General features: G+C 33.5%; 1 protein-coding gene across 1 annotated transcript in view; it reads left to right on the forward strand.

The window, feature by feature from the left end:
- The window catches only part of LOC150082925 (putative RNA polymerase II subunit B1 CTD phosphatase RPAP2), a 110,602-nt gene that overhangs the window by 74,854 nt on the left and 20,688 nt on the right, over positions 1-15,060 (forward strand). Inside the window, exons 7-8 of the mRNA XM_090376916.1 lie at positions 347-1,334; positions 12,669-12,775. Of these exons, the coding sequence (XP_090233042.1) occupies positions 347-1,334; positions 12,669-12,775 (1,095 nt within the window). The remainder of the gene's footprint in view (positions 1-346; positions 1,335-12,668; positions 12,776-15,060) is intronic.

A 15,060-nucleotide genomic window follows, 5' to 3' on the forward strand; every position in this document is an offset into this window, starting at 1 on the left:
AAAGAAAAAAAGTGCATATTTGAAGTCTAGATTTGAAGAGGAATGCCTTGGCAGTCATTCAAATTTTGTCTCCCAGACAAAACTCAAATGACTGCCACAACCCCCCCCCCATTTCTTGTAGGGTTAAAAAATATTATCACCAGAATAGAGCAAGATTATCAAGTAATTGAATAAAGGGATCATTTTATTAACTCTTTAGTTCACTAATGTGAGCTAAATAAATTTTAAGTTAGATCATTGGCCTTAGTTATTAATATATTGGATAGCATTAAAGATATATATTTATGTAAAGTTGATTGATGTTTGTTGTCAGGAGATTATATTATGATATTTCTATTTCTTACAGTCTACATGTGAAACAAGAAGAAAATTCATTCTGTGAATCACATTCTGGAGATAAACAGAAAGATTATGATGCTGAAAAACCTTCAGAGGAATATGAACTATTAAACCAAAGTTTCTGTCTACTAGGAAAGCATGATTCTACCATGTTATCAATTGGCATTAAGAATTTAGAAGCTGATACTAATAAATCAAAGGTTGCTACTTTTCAGAACATGAAAGTTAGTGAGACAATACAAAACCAAAATGATTCTATAAAAATTGACTCACAATTTGACTCATCAACAAATAAAAATGTAATCTATAAACAATGCACTTTTGATGGAAACCGTAAAAATTGTTTGAATGGACTTTCCCAAAAGTCTTCTAAAAAGGTAACAACTGTTACAGAAAATAAAAATTTACCTGCAAGAAAAGGATTAATTACTTTGTCTGAGTGTCCAAAACAAGAAATAACAGTCATCCCTGTACGAAGTGATTTAAATTATTTACAGATTGCAGAAGAAACCTTAAGACAGTGGGTAACAAAGGAGACTTTGAAAGAGCTAATTGGCAATGAAAAGTTTGAAGCATTACTGGAAAATTTTAAAGAAAAAAAACATAAAAAAACAAATAAAGTCGCTGAAAGTACTGTAGATGGTACTAGTACTGTAGAAAAATTTAAACTGGATTTTATACGATTATGTCAGAAATTAGATGTTCAAGAGGCTGTAGACAGCGATGAGGATGCTAATTTAATTTCACAGTCAGATGATACTGCCATTGGGAATTCTCAGGAAGAAATAAAAAAGGAAGAATTAGATGATAAATCAGTTGAATTAAGGTTAAATACGTATCTTAAAGGAAAGCTTTATGTATCTGAACTAGAATTACACGAAACAAAAGCAAAAAACAAACCAGTAAAAAAATCTAGGAAACCTATGAAATCTCCCAGTTCAGTACAACCAAATGCAAACTCTGCTTCCAAATCAAAAAATAAACAATTGGAAAAGGTAAGTGAATGATAATAGCTTTAAATCTTATTTAATAACAATTTTTTCCCCTTTAACGGTCATTGGTTTCTAGAACAACACTTCAAGAATATGAATTCCACACAATTCTTGAAATTTAGATATGTCTATAGATAAGTAGAACATGTTTGCTTAGTTATTTGATTATATATATAATCTTGCACAACTTGGTATTAAACAGATATCCAATATGATTTTATTAACCAGTTAACAGCCAGTAATTTAAACTTCAAGTCATCTCAGCTGATACTGTCTGGGATAGGTTAATTAATATATGCTTTGTGAATCATTCCCAGTTGATATTTTATTTATCATTCTTTTAGTTATAGAAGATAGATTACATTCTGTTGTAGTAGTTTATCATCAGCGTGACTTTTGGAAAGTATAATATACTGGCAATAAAAATTGGATAGTGCCCTATCTTACTTCAGTGAACATGAAAATGCTAAAAGTACTTTTGTAATAACTATTTACTTGTATAGATTTTTAATTTCCTATTTTAAACTGACATTGACCATATCAATACCATAGTTTAAAACACAAGTCAGCAAATTTTCAATTGCAATGCATGGGAAATTAAAATATAAGAATTTTCTAGAGAACACCAATGCCAGAAATCTCATTAATTACATGTCCAATTTAATTTTTAAGTTTACCTCAAATTCCTATGTGCCTAATGTGCTTTTTATTATAAAAAATAAGAATTGTGCAGCTTTAAAATAGAGATATATTTGTGATAAATCAGTCTTGCGACTGTGTTCATTGTTCATTTTTAAAGTAACTCATATAGCAAGAAAGGTTGCTGGCACCTAGAACATTGTGGTATGTTATGCAAATATTGAATATTTTTGTAAGCTGTATACATTTCAAAAGAAAACATATAACAACATAAGAATAATATCATAATCATCACAAAATGGAATGGAAATTTTATTTTTCCTTTACCATTCTACATCCAAAGAAATTACAACAAAAACTGGAACCCAAACATGGTATGCTTAAACTCAGACTCAGGATCAAAAAATTGGTGACCATACATTATGACCGTGTTGCTACATCAAATCAGATTTCACCGCTAAGTAAATAACTCTGACTTCTTAATGTCCATAACTTTAGTTATAATGATCATAGATAAAGAAAGCAAGTAATGTAAAAGGTTTAAAATTTGATAAGTTTAAAAGTATACTAAAATTGAAAATAGGGATAAGATTTGTTCAAAACGTACCTGGATTATGCTCGTTATTCAAGGTTGAGACAGCAGATTGCACTGCCGTCTCTTTCATGATGTTAGAGTGCATTGAGCTGTGTGTGTGTGTTAAAACTGGAAAAACCGTAAGAAACATGTAATCTGTTCAATGGACCATACACAAGTTTTTGACTGGCAGCATCATTTCAGAGAAATTAGAAAGTCTGCCAAAAGTGATTACATCTGGACAGCCTTCAACCAATGATGAAATTGTGTTTCAAGTGAAAACTTTATGAAATAGCCAAAGATTAACTAATAGTGAAATTGCTTCATACATTTCGTGGACTAATGTTATTCGCTCTTTGTGGACTAATGTTATTAGTGGAGTCCCTCAGGGTTCAGTGTTGGGTCCATTGTTGTTTTCTGTATTTATAAATGATATTGATGATGGTATATCAGGCTTAATGTCCAAGTTTGCAGACGATACTAAGGTTGGCAGGGTTGTTAAGGACACTAATTACAGTACGTTGCTGCAACAGGATCTAGAAAAGTTGAGCAGATGGGCTGATGAGAGATGGCAAATGAAGTTTAACATTGACAAATGTAAAGTACTACATGTGGGAAGTAGTAACCACAGAGAAATGTAACAACCCTGTGGTACTACACTGACAGTGGGTAATTGTGCAGGCAGATTGATGAAGTTTTCTGAGTAGTGCAGACTGTCTACAAGAGTAGCTCATGGTGTCTTGTCAATGATATACAAGAATTTTTCTAGCAGGGATAATAAGGAGGTGATTATCCCCTTGTATAAGGCAATGGTCAGGCTACACCTTGAGTACTGTATACAGGCCTGGAGCCCTCATTTTAAGAAGGATGTAGAGCTGTTGGAACGAGTGCAGAGAAGGGCAACAAGATTAGTGAATGGAACGAAGGGTTGCTTTTACGAAGAAAGGCTTAAGTGTCTGGAGATTAGGCACCTGCGAGGTGATCTGATTGAGGTGTATAAAGCCTTGAATGGTTTGAGCATGCTCAATGCTGATGGGATTCTTCCTCTTGCTCAGAATAATCACCTGAGACGGCATAAATTCAAATTGAGGAAAGACTGATGCAGGATTGATATAGTAGTAGTAGTAGCACATGATGCAAGAAAGCAAGTGTAGGAGCTTATGCAGCATCAGCCAAAAAAAAAAAAAAAAAAATCACACCATTCCCTCCAAATGCCTGTCCAGTTCCTCCTTAAATTTATTTAACCTATCAACTTCCACAACAACAGATGGAAGTTTGTTCCAGCAATTAACCACCCGCTGTCTAAAGGCAAATTTCCGCACATCTATTCTACATCTGTCCTTTCTTAATTTGAACTTATGTCCCCGTAGGTTGGTAATCTGAACAAGTGGAAGGATCCCATCAGAATTCAGCGTGCTCAACCCATTCAAGGCCTTATAGACCTCAATCAGATCACCGCGCAGGTGCCTAGTCTCCAGCCACTGCAATTTGCAGAACTTAAGCCTCTCTTGGTAAGAGAATCCCTTCATTCCCCTCACCAATCGTGTTGCTCTTCTCTGTACACGCTCAAGCAAATCTACATCCTTCCTAAAATGAGGCCTCCAGACCTGTACGCAGTACTCAAGGCGTGGCCTGACCATTGCCTTATACAGAGGGACAATCACCTCCTTTTCCCTGCTAGCAAAATTCCTATATATCATTGACAAAACCCCATGACCTGCCCTAGCAGCCTGTCTGCACTGCTCAGAAAACTTCATATCTGACTGCACAATTACTCCCAGGTCTTTTTCATTTTCTACCACCTTAAGTGTAGTACCACACAGTTGGTACGTTTCTCTGGGGTTACTTCTACCCATATGCAGTACTTTGCATTTGTCAAGGTTGAACTTCAGTTGCCACTTCTTAGCCCATCTGCCCAAATTATCTAGATCCTGTTGCAGTAGCACACTGCCATTACTGTCATTAACAACCCTGCCAACCTTTGTGTCATCTGCAAACTTCGACATTAAGCCTGATATACCTTCATCAATATCATTGATAAATACACAAAACAACAGTGGACCCAACACCGAACCCTGTGGGACTCCACTAATAACATTAGTCCACGAAGAGCAGCACCCATTGATTAGCACCCTCTGTCTTCTCCCACTTAACCATCCTTTTATCCATTGTAGCAACTTACCCTTAATACCATTCTGCTCCAATTTGTACAGTAGTCTTCCATGCGCAACAGTGTCAAAATCTTTCCTGAAATCCAAGTATATGATATCAAAATTATTTTTTGCATCCAGTTCCTTTGTGACCACATCATAATAACCAATCAAATTTGTCAGACAAGACTTTCCCTTAACAAACCCATGCTGTGTTTGAATTATTGCTGCAGTCTTGTCTAGATGATCCTGCAATGCATCTTTAACCAGCGACTCCATTATTTTACCCGGAACAGAAGTTAAACTAACTGGTCTGTAATTACTCGTGTCACCCTTCGATCCACCTTTGTGAATTGGGGACACATTTGCACATCTCCAGTCCGTGGGAACCTCCCCTGAGTCCAAGGATGCTCTCATAATTATGGCTAAGGGTTTGCTTAGTTGCTTTGCCGCCTCCTTTAAAATAACTGGATAGATCCCATCCACCCCAGGTGCCTTTCTTATGTTTAACTTCAACAATTTCTCCTCCACTTTGCTCTCAGTTATTACAAAATCATTAAGCACACTGCTACAATTTGATAACCTTCTTCCATTTTCAAATTGTAATAATTCCTCACGTGTGAATGTAGATGCAAAATACTCATTCAGTTTGTTTGCTATCTGAGCAGGATCATCAACAGTCGAACCATCGATGTCAAGTGGACCAATCATATTCATCCCCTTCCTTTTAGAGTTTATATAAGTAAAGAAATCCTTGCTGTTTTTCTTAGCATCTTTTGCCAAAGATTTCTCGTAATCCGCCTTCGCTTGCCGAACCTCCTTTTTGACCTGATTACAGACTAGCTTATATCTTATGTGGAAGCTTGCCTTTAGCCAGTGGGTAGTTGATTGGTGGAACAGTCTTCTATTTTTTGTTGTGGAAGTTGATAGCCTAAATAAATTTAAGGCTGAGCTAGACAGGTATTTGGAACAAACAGAGGGGTGAAATGGGAGCATTTTTTTTTTTTTTTGGCTAATGCTGCATAAGCTTGCTTTCTTGCATGGTATGCCTCTACTAATGCTAATTTGTAACTCTGTCAGATCACGTCATTACATTTTTACAAAAACTTTGTTAAAATGTCATTCAACAAAAACATTAAAACTATTTGTTCAAGGTTGAAACAGAAGAGTGCACAGCAACAAAAAAACTTGTTCAGACATATCTCATCCTTACTTCTACATAGTAAGCTATTCAACTTACTAATGCCAATCTGTTACTATTGGCCAATAACAAAGACGTATTTTCACCTCTGATCATATTTCAAATTGTTAGAGTGCACATACACATGCATGGCTGGCACTAGCATTTGTGGCACCTGGGGCAAAAACTTGCAATGTCGCATAATTCATATCATATCTTAACATGCATATATATGCATTAGTGCATCTAGGAGCAGCTATTTTAGTGTGTGTGTGTGTGTGTGTGAGAGAGAGAGAGAGAGAGAGAGAGAGAGAGAGAGAGAGAGAGAGAGAGAGCGCGAGAGCAAGCGAGCCTTCAACAGTGATGAAATTGTGTTTCAAGTGGAAACTTTATGAATTACCAAAGATTAACTGATATTGAAATTGTTTAATCCATTTATAACTATGTCAAATCATGTTGTTCCATTTTAACAAAAACTTTGAACATGCCGTGTGTTTCTGCAAAGGTCATACCACAGCTGTTAGCAGCTGAATAATATGAACACTGCCAGCAAGTCAATTCCAATTTGCTTGAACATGCAACTAATGATGAGACATTTTTGAAATTTATCATAACCAGAGATGAAATTTAGGCTCAATCCAGAAACCAAACAGTCATCCTGGTGAAGACTCCTTCCCCGATCCATAAAAGTGCAGGTTGCACAGCAAAACAGAGGCAAATTGCTGGCAGTTTTGTGCATATTTTCTTCCCCATGAATTCCTAGTTTTACATTGAAGTCCTGAAATGAGTTTGTGATTCAGTTCAAAGAAAATGACTAGAAAAGTGGAATGCCAAAGGCTTTTGGTTTCATCACGAAAATGTACTGTTGCATTTGTTGCTATTTGCTTAGAGATTTTTAGCCAAAAAAGGACATGACATTGATGACAAGAAAGAGTAATATGATGGCTTGGCTTTCCAGAAGTGCTTCCAAGGGTGGAAAATATCATTGGGGCAAGTGCACTGCTTCAGAAGGCCACTATTTCAAGGAGAATTAAGCCCCCACCTCCATGAGTATAGTGTACCTATTGTCACTATATCATTGCAGTCCAAATACGTTTTGCAGACCTTGTATGTAGCCCGTGACCATCAAATATGGAGAATGCAGAAAAGTCAGGGAATGACCACCGCATATCCCCAGAGCAATATGGCCTTAGTTGCCAATGCTCCTAAAAACCAAATAACAACAACAACCTTGTATGTTATCAAATCCATTAATTATTTTACTGCCATTATCTCATCAAGAGAACACCAAATAATTTTTCTTATTCTTGAATTATTTTTGACAATACAGGGTGATTAAGAATTAAGCTGCATCACTTTAGAAGCCTGCAAATTGAAGGTATGAAAAAAAAAATAAATAAAATAAAATAAATTAGTTTCAATGTACATATAAAGTATATAATCAGATACAATTGAATACCCCAAATCCAGACAGTATGGCTTTTTTCTCACTTTCTCCAATCTCATAATATCATGATATAGTGTGTATTTTGAAATTATTCATAGATCTTATTTTTTGAAAAAGGGGTTTTTTTCTGTTAAGGGTTAAATGTTAATGATTTTATGAAGATATAACATTCCCTTCATCTATATTATGCAACTCAAAATCATTAACTTAATATGCACACAGTAAATTAGAAAAGATGGGACAGCGAACTGGATAAAAGGTTTATTTTAATGTGAAACATCCTTGGGGCACCTCAATCTAGTAAGTCTGATCAGTCACAAAAAATAAGATGTGAAAGTGACGTCATTTGCAGACAGAGGAAAATTATCATAACTTGTATTGTTTTAATCATATTTCCTGTAGCTGCCATTTGATTGTACCCATTTAAATGGGTGATTAGGCTATTGGCTTGGATTACATTAACCTCTTCCAGGACAAGAATATTTCAGATAAAATCATCAGCTGCACATGCGTGACTCACGCCATTTTTTTATGTTGCTGTATAAGTTGATTTTTTCCAATACTAATACTTACACCATAAACTTTGGACTTGGTGCTTGCCAGTTTTGAAATTTTTTCAGCTTCAAGATAATACATATCACACAGGTGTTATCATACATTACATTCAAAAATTTGCTTTAGCAGAACATTTATTCTAATGTTTTAACCATGTATTCAGAATTCTATTCCATACCTCTCCCAGTATTTCATAGTGCTAGTTTCCACACTGCTACACTAGACACATTCTGTGTATAAATATTTTATTTATTTATTTTTTTTTTTTTTGTTAATAGTGGAATGAATTAATAAATCCATGTGATTCATTTGAAATGAAAATAAAAATTCAAAATAACATGCAATAAATTAGATACAAAAGTTAAAATGACAGGGAAGAATATATACATAAATACTTGCATAGCTAATGTTTGTTCCATATTTGCATCCTCCGATTCAGTCATAGACAACTGACAACCTTATATTTCTTGGTTTTGTCAATAAATATAAGGTTCATTATGACTGAATTCATTAGTATCCACATAGATAGTTGATAGGAGACAAGCCAATTTTCAGGTTTGCTTTGTTTTTTTAACTCTGACCAATACAGTATTTGTACTATTACATTAGCCTGTTGCACTCTTGAAAATCAGATGGAAGTAGAAATGCAAACAAAATTCTCTGTAGTTGTGTTTGGACACCTTTAATATGGTACATGTATGCCTGTATAACTTATTAAACGGTTATACAGTATGTAATTAGAAAGGAGAAATGAATAGAGCTGTAATAAACACCTAGGAAAAGCTTGCTGTGAGCCATCAAACAAATTTCATTCTACAAGTTTTTTATTTCCAGGGCAATGCAAATAATATGGCTCACTATGATACTCTCTCCCACTTTATAAAGCAATAAAGACTAATTTTCAAAACCAATAAATGCATGGAATGCAACTCTAACTTGCATTCCTGATAGAGTTTGAAGGGAAAAAATATGAAGCAAAACACTGCCCTTCCTTATCAGCAGTTTAGTAAAGGCCACCGTCTTTGTTAACAACAATTATGAAAGACTAATAAGAGAAGTAGAGATACATCTTGAATGTCACATAAGGTGATAAGTGATGAACTGATTGTAGCACATTTTATGGGAGATTTTACACAAGTGTTCTTAGGTATAGTGATGATACAGTGTTTATATGCAATTTTTCCAAAAAGAAAAGCAATAATAAATATAAATAAATTTGTTAAATTTTGGACTTTGTTTGGCAGCTAGCAGACACTATCATGGGTAAGGTCATAGCTTGTTTACTTACGACAGTTGAAACTGCTGGTTGCTAAAAATAAATGCACAGATACATAGCTACCAATAGTTTTTTTTTTTTAAAGTTAAGCTAAATATTGTTCAACTTTAATATAATCAAATTTGGAGAATGAATTCATCGGTGCTATTTGGAGAATTTTGCATGTACTACATTAAGCTCCCATTTATCGGAACTAATAATAACTGGCAATGTTTCTGGATTCTGTATTGAATCCTGTCATCAGACCTAATCCTGGTGGTGATGTAAAGAATGCATTCCAAAGATACAAACTCACTCACTAGTACTGTGTGAGGAAGAGACATATTGTTTAATGTTCAGCAGTTCTCTCACTCAGTTCACATAAGGATTTGTTTACGTTAACATTAAACTTTTGCTGTGCATTTTTTATTATTGGAAATATGGCAAGAAAAGGAAAAGTGACAAAGCTGTGTCAAATAGAAGGAAGCCAGTGAGTTTTGAAATGAAAGTGGATATGTTATCATAAAAAGACATGATTAAGACCAGGAGCATTGGCAATGCTCCTGGTCTTAATCATTTTACTATTTGGAACTATTATTAGAGTGAAAGAAATAATTTGGAGCATGTAAAAGTATCCACATCAATACAGTTTACAATAATTATAAAAAGAAGTGGTGCTGTAAAATGGGCACTTTTCTGGTAATATGGAATTGAAATCAGAATCAAAGATGCATTCTTCTTATTCAACAGAAAGCGATGAGCCTATATGAACACTTGGACATAATGTACATGCTTTCCAACAAGCCATGGGTTGAAGCAGCCAGTGCCATTAAAAAAGCAGCAGCAAAATTTTTCAAGACATTTACTGAAATTGTGAAGCTTATAATTCCTAGCAAATGTTCCATGTAAACTAAACAATAGGTAAAAAAATTCCTGAAAACTTATCTTAAAAGATGAGAAAAGCATGCATAGCTTTAAAGTTGATAAGGATCGCCTAACCTTATTGTTGGATGGTAATGCATCAGGTGATTTCAAGCTAATACTGCTGCTCATATATTTTTGTGAAACCCCTTGAAATGTGTAAATAATGCATCTTTGCTAGTGATTTTGATATACAGTTAAGAAGCTTGAGTAACTTTATTTTCAAAGAATGAAAGTATTTTTAGAAATATTTTAGATTTTTTTTTTTTTTAGAAACAAAGTATTTTTACAAATACTTTGTGCTGGAAGTGAAGATTTATGTGCAAAGGTGATTCCTTTCAAAATTTTACTAGTTTTGGACAATGTTCCCTGACATCCACTACATTTAGATGATTTTCATCCTGATATTAAAGTTTTGTTTCTTCCTCCCAACACAACATCCATATTGTAGTCAGTAAATCAAGGTGTGATACACTCATTTGAACTTATTTCACATGTTGAAATCTACTGAACAAGACTACCTCAAAACCCTGAAGGGAATTTCGAAGCAGTTTGACATTAATGGTTCAGTCCTCAACATTGGACATAGTTTGCAGAAGGTTAAGAACATAGCCATCAATTCTTCCTGGAAGAAAACCCATATTCAATATTTCTTCAGTTTGAAGAGATATTATCAGAATGGAAATAAAATGGTTAAATATACTACTGATGGAGGATGGGGTTACTGATTAAAGCTCTGCTGGATTCCCAACATGTGTATGTGAATCTGTCTAATGAAGATTTAATCACACATGAGAAAGAGAAAACAAGCAGGTGTTTCAGAGGAAGTGACTAAGACTCCAGAAGAAAAAAAGAAAATTGACAGCAAATTGTTAGCAAAGACTTTCAATGAAACTGAAGGTCTAGAACTCACAGAACAGGAATAGTAACTTATAGCTTATGGGTCAAGTAGTTTTTGTTCATAAGATAGGTATACAACTACTACTACTAATCATACTGTTTCTTGTGAAAAAAAACTTTGAGTTAAGAACAGGGCCAAGTGTAATAGAGGATTAGGGGGGGGGAGATACCATAATAGACACCAAAATGTTTTAGTTTTTTCAAATTAATTAACATAATTTATTTTTAAAGTAGTCTTAAGTAACCAGGGGGAAGAAAATTTCATTCAGAAATATTCACATGGCACACTAAGCTTCTGAAGAATAGTATGTGAAAACCAGCATATGCAACATCCATTTAGGTTATGAAATTAAAAATATATATTTATTGCCATTATGATTACAGTATTTTAATGTTGCAGAACTAAGAGTTGCATTGACCAAGAAAAAAAAATTCAGTGAAAATATTCAAAACCGTATGCGCTATAAACATTTTAAAATGGAAAATGCCATACCCCATACATTTCAGAGTTTCACCTTTGCTGACAGGGTATTGTCAGTGAATTAGTCTACTGCTAATTTATATTATACTAGAAAGTGGCAGTGTGTATTTTTTTGTTATGACAATTAATGATAATAATTCTCTAATAATATATCATAAAAATACTGATATTATTTGACTTAATATCACATTTTCTATGAAGTTGAAGAAATCTGCATACAAGACAATTCAGATATTAACCATTTTTTATGGGAATGCGATGTTTGTAACAAGAGTGTTTTGACCAGTTTAAAAGTTTTAAAGACTGTAGAATGACTTAAACAATGCACAGAGTGGACCTCTCTCAAAATAATGAAAATGTTTAAAAGAGGGTTACTGGCAAAATTATTCTACAGATTTTGAGTTAAGAATAAAAACAAAGAATTGGAAATTTGTTCTAATTCTAAAAAGTTCAAGAAGATAGCATTCTTTTGCAAATATGACAACTGGCAATGAAATGGTTTTTTTGATGTAATCCAGAAAAATATCGAAATCTTCAGCAGAAAACTCCTTGGTTTTTGAAAGTTGAGGAAATATACATATCAAAATTGAAAACTGTTGATTTGATATCAGTCATGTTCATTAAAAATTCATCCCTTAAGATCAGCTTAACAGATCTTGATAACCAGCATTATTATTTGGAAATTCTGAAGTATTAATGGATTCTCTTCAACTTCAACAACAGGAAAAGTATTTTGACTAATTGAGTAGATTCTTCACTGTAACAATGTGCCAATTGCACAATACACACCAAAGAGGATTTTTTGGGGGGCTAAAAAATAAAATTATGCAACTTCATCAACCTTGTTTGCATAATTTTGGCCCCAACTTTTCCTATTTCCTAGGTTAAAAAATTAAATGAAAAGAAAGATTTTCCAGCACAGATTGTGTCTTGATTGTGAGTAATGATTAAGTACAAATGTGTTGACAAATGGTTTGATTATCTTACACTTCAGCTGATTATTTATTATTCAGAAAAATGGTTATAAAAAATTCACTTGTCTTGATTTCTTTAATTGTATATTTTAATAAATTTTACAGTCTAACCGTTTTATATCTTCAGATTTATTTAAAAGATTCATCATTTGTATTTCTGTAAGGTAATTATAATTTTGTTACAGTATATCCTTTCTAGTTTTAAGAAATCTGTTTTTGTAATAAATCTCTTATAAATATATATACTTTTCATCAACTAAGAAAGCAGATGGTATTCAAGAAGTTAGAGAACCAGTTATTCCTTTGGTAGACTCTTTGTCTGAAAAAGCAATAAGGCAAAATATTGTTCTTGAAAGGCTAAAAGCAGTGTAAGTTTGTTTCTAATTTTTTTTTTTTTTTTTTTTGTTTCTTCACTTCAGAATAAAAATAATCAGTAAAGATTAATCAAATTAAATTAACACTTAATCTAGTCTACAACTAAACACTTACATCATGTTTTAGGCTTGTCTGTTGGTTCCAGTTGATGGTGAAATTTGCATTTTGTATTATTTTATTTTATTTGAATTAAAATGACTCAAAGAAAATGTTAGAGGGTCACCCAGATTTAAGTATATTCTCAAGTCATATAAGACATCCATATTCAGTTTGCTTTCTACAAGCAGACCAGGAAAGAAAAATGACCACTGGGAATTCACACTAATCATTTTGATGTTTCCATCAAAATGATTACTGTGATTCACCCAAATTTTCTTTTCTGTTATTGAAGTAGGTGCTGATATTTTTGTATGGATGTAGAGACCTTTGAATTATTCCCAGCTGCATCTTAATGTTTGCATGATTCCTGTTGTACTTCTCTTTGTGAGTATTGGCTCTTGCTGGTTAATGTGTTTTTTTTTTTTTTTTATAGCTTACACATAGGCAGTGCTAGCACCTTACAAGCACAACATGTATAGGCTTTGGGAAGTACATATGTAGATCTACATTTCATTTTTGGGTTCTGTAAAGTATGTACACAGAACCACATTTTGTAGGCTGCTTCAAATAATATGTTCATTAATGTACAAATTATCTTAATTTTTATGGTACATGTTGCCATCCCTTTCTCATGTTTCCAACTAATTGTAGACAATTTATAAAGAAGGCAGTGAATGGCTTTGAAAATCGGAGAAGATTGCACCCCCTTGATCTCAGCTGCCTAGTTTTTGGCTGATAAGAGCCAAATTGAAGAATTTCTGTGGAATTCAGATCCAGAATTTGATGAAACAAAATCTGGTAATAAATATAAGGTATATTTTTGTATTGCATAAAAAAAGAAGATTGGTTTTATTTACAAGTTTCTTTACCAATTTTTTAAAAAAATTCTGATCTGATTTTTGACAGTAATTTTACTCTTAGTGTTGGGCAATAAAGTCAAAATAGGAATACATTATATTTTAAAGCATTTATATATAAAGTTTTTTATTTTTACAAAATTTCATGAAAACACTCATTCCACAGTTCACTGTAGGAGACTTCCCTCCCCCACATACAGCAAACTCAACTGCTGAGAGGATTAATTACTGAAATATGCTCTCTGTAATGATAATGACAATTTGCAAGTTTTTTTGTGTATTCATTTCAGTTCAACTTATAATATCATCCAAATTATATAACAGATTAGCTAAATAAATAATCTGCAATAGAACACAACACGCACACTTTAAAAAGACCTTTTTTTTTTTTTTTTTCCTTTTTGTTTTTTTTTTTTTTAAATCTGGAGACATTTGTTTGGCAATAAGTGAGAGAGAGAAATTGGAACCAAAAACACCACTAACATAAGAGGATTGAAATAACATAGCTTGTACAATGTAGTTGAGTTAACATTGTATTCTAAAAATGACCTAGATCAAAATCTCATGCTTCCTTTACTGCACAAAGTAGGTCAAAATGTTTGCAAAATGACTAGGGGAAAAAAAAAAAAGAGAGACTTTTGGAAAAGCTTTTATTTTAATGTTCAGCATGGTCAACTTCTCTGCAATCCAGTTTCTCATAGCAAAGATAACTTCATCTGAGCAAAACCTTTGTTTGTGGAGGTGCTCCTTAAATTTTAGAAGGAGAAAAATCACTAGGAGCACAGCTTGAGAATTTAAGGGGATGAATGATTTCAAATGCTGCATTTACAATAGCAAACATTACAGCAGTGGTCCCTGTAGGTGTTTTTCTTGTGAGAAAATACCACATTAGCTTCCTCACCAGTTCATCTTGACTTCGTGTAATTTCACTATTAACTGTATATAATACTGGCCTGCAATTGTGGTTATATGCTCAAGGTAATCAACAAACCACTCTCTGATCATTTCAAAATTGCAGAGGCCATCACCTTGCCTGCTGAATGGGCAATGTGGGTATGCCCATGTTTCATTTCTAACTATCAGCCAAAAGAGGAAGATCAGAATTTCTCCTAAATCTCTTCAAAAGCTTTTCTGATGTTTTTACACAGAAACACTGGGAAATCCTTCGTGTGGAGCTTTTCTGAAATTCATGTAATTGATCAATGAAAACTATTATTAGCACAATGATACCAGTACATAGGGATGCATCTGTTGAGTGGACTGGGGTTCAAGCCCGTGACTGCTAAATACGATTAACAATTGCATTGATTGATTTATTGTAA

This window comes from Mastigoproctus giganteus, chromosome 7, assembly GCF_048544385.1.
Source record: "Mastigoproctus giganteus isolate SK-2022 chromosome 7, ASM4854438v1, whole genome shotgun sequence".
NCBI classification, from domain to species: Eukaryota; Metazoa; Arthropoda; class Arachnida; order Uropygi; family Thelyphonidae; genus Mastigoproctus; species Mastigoproctus giganteus.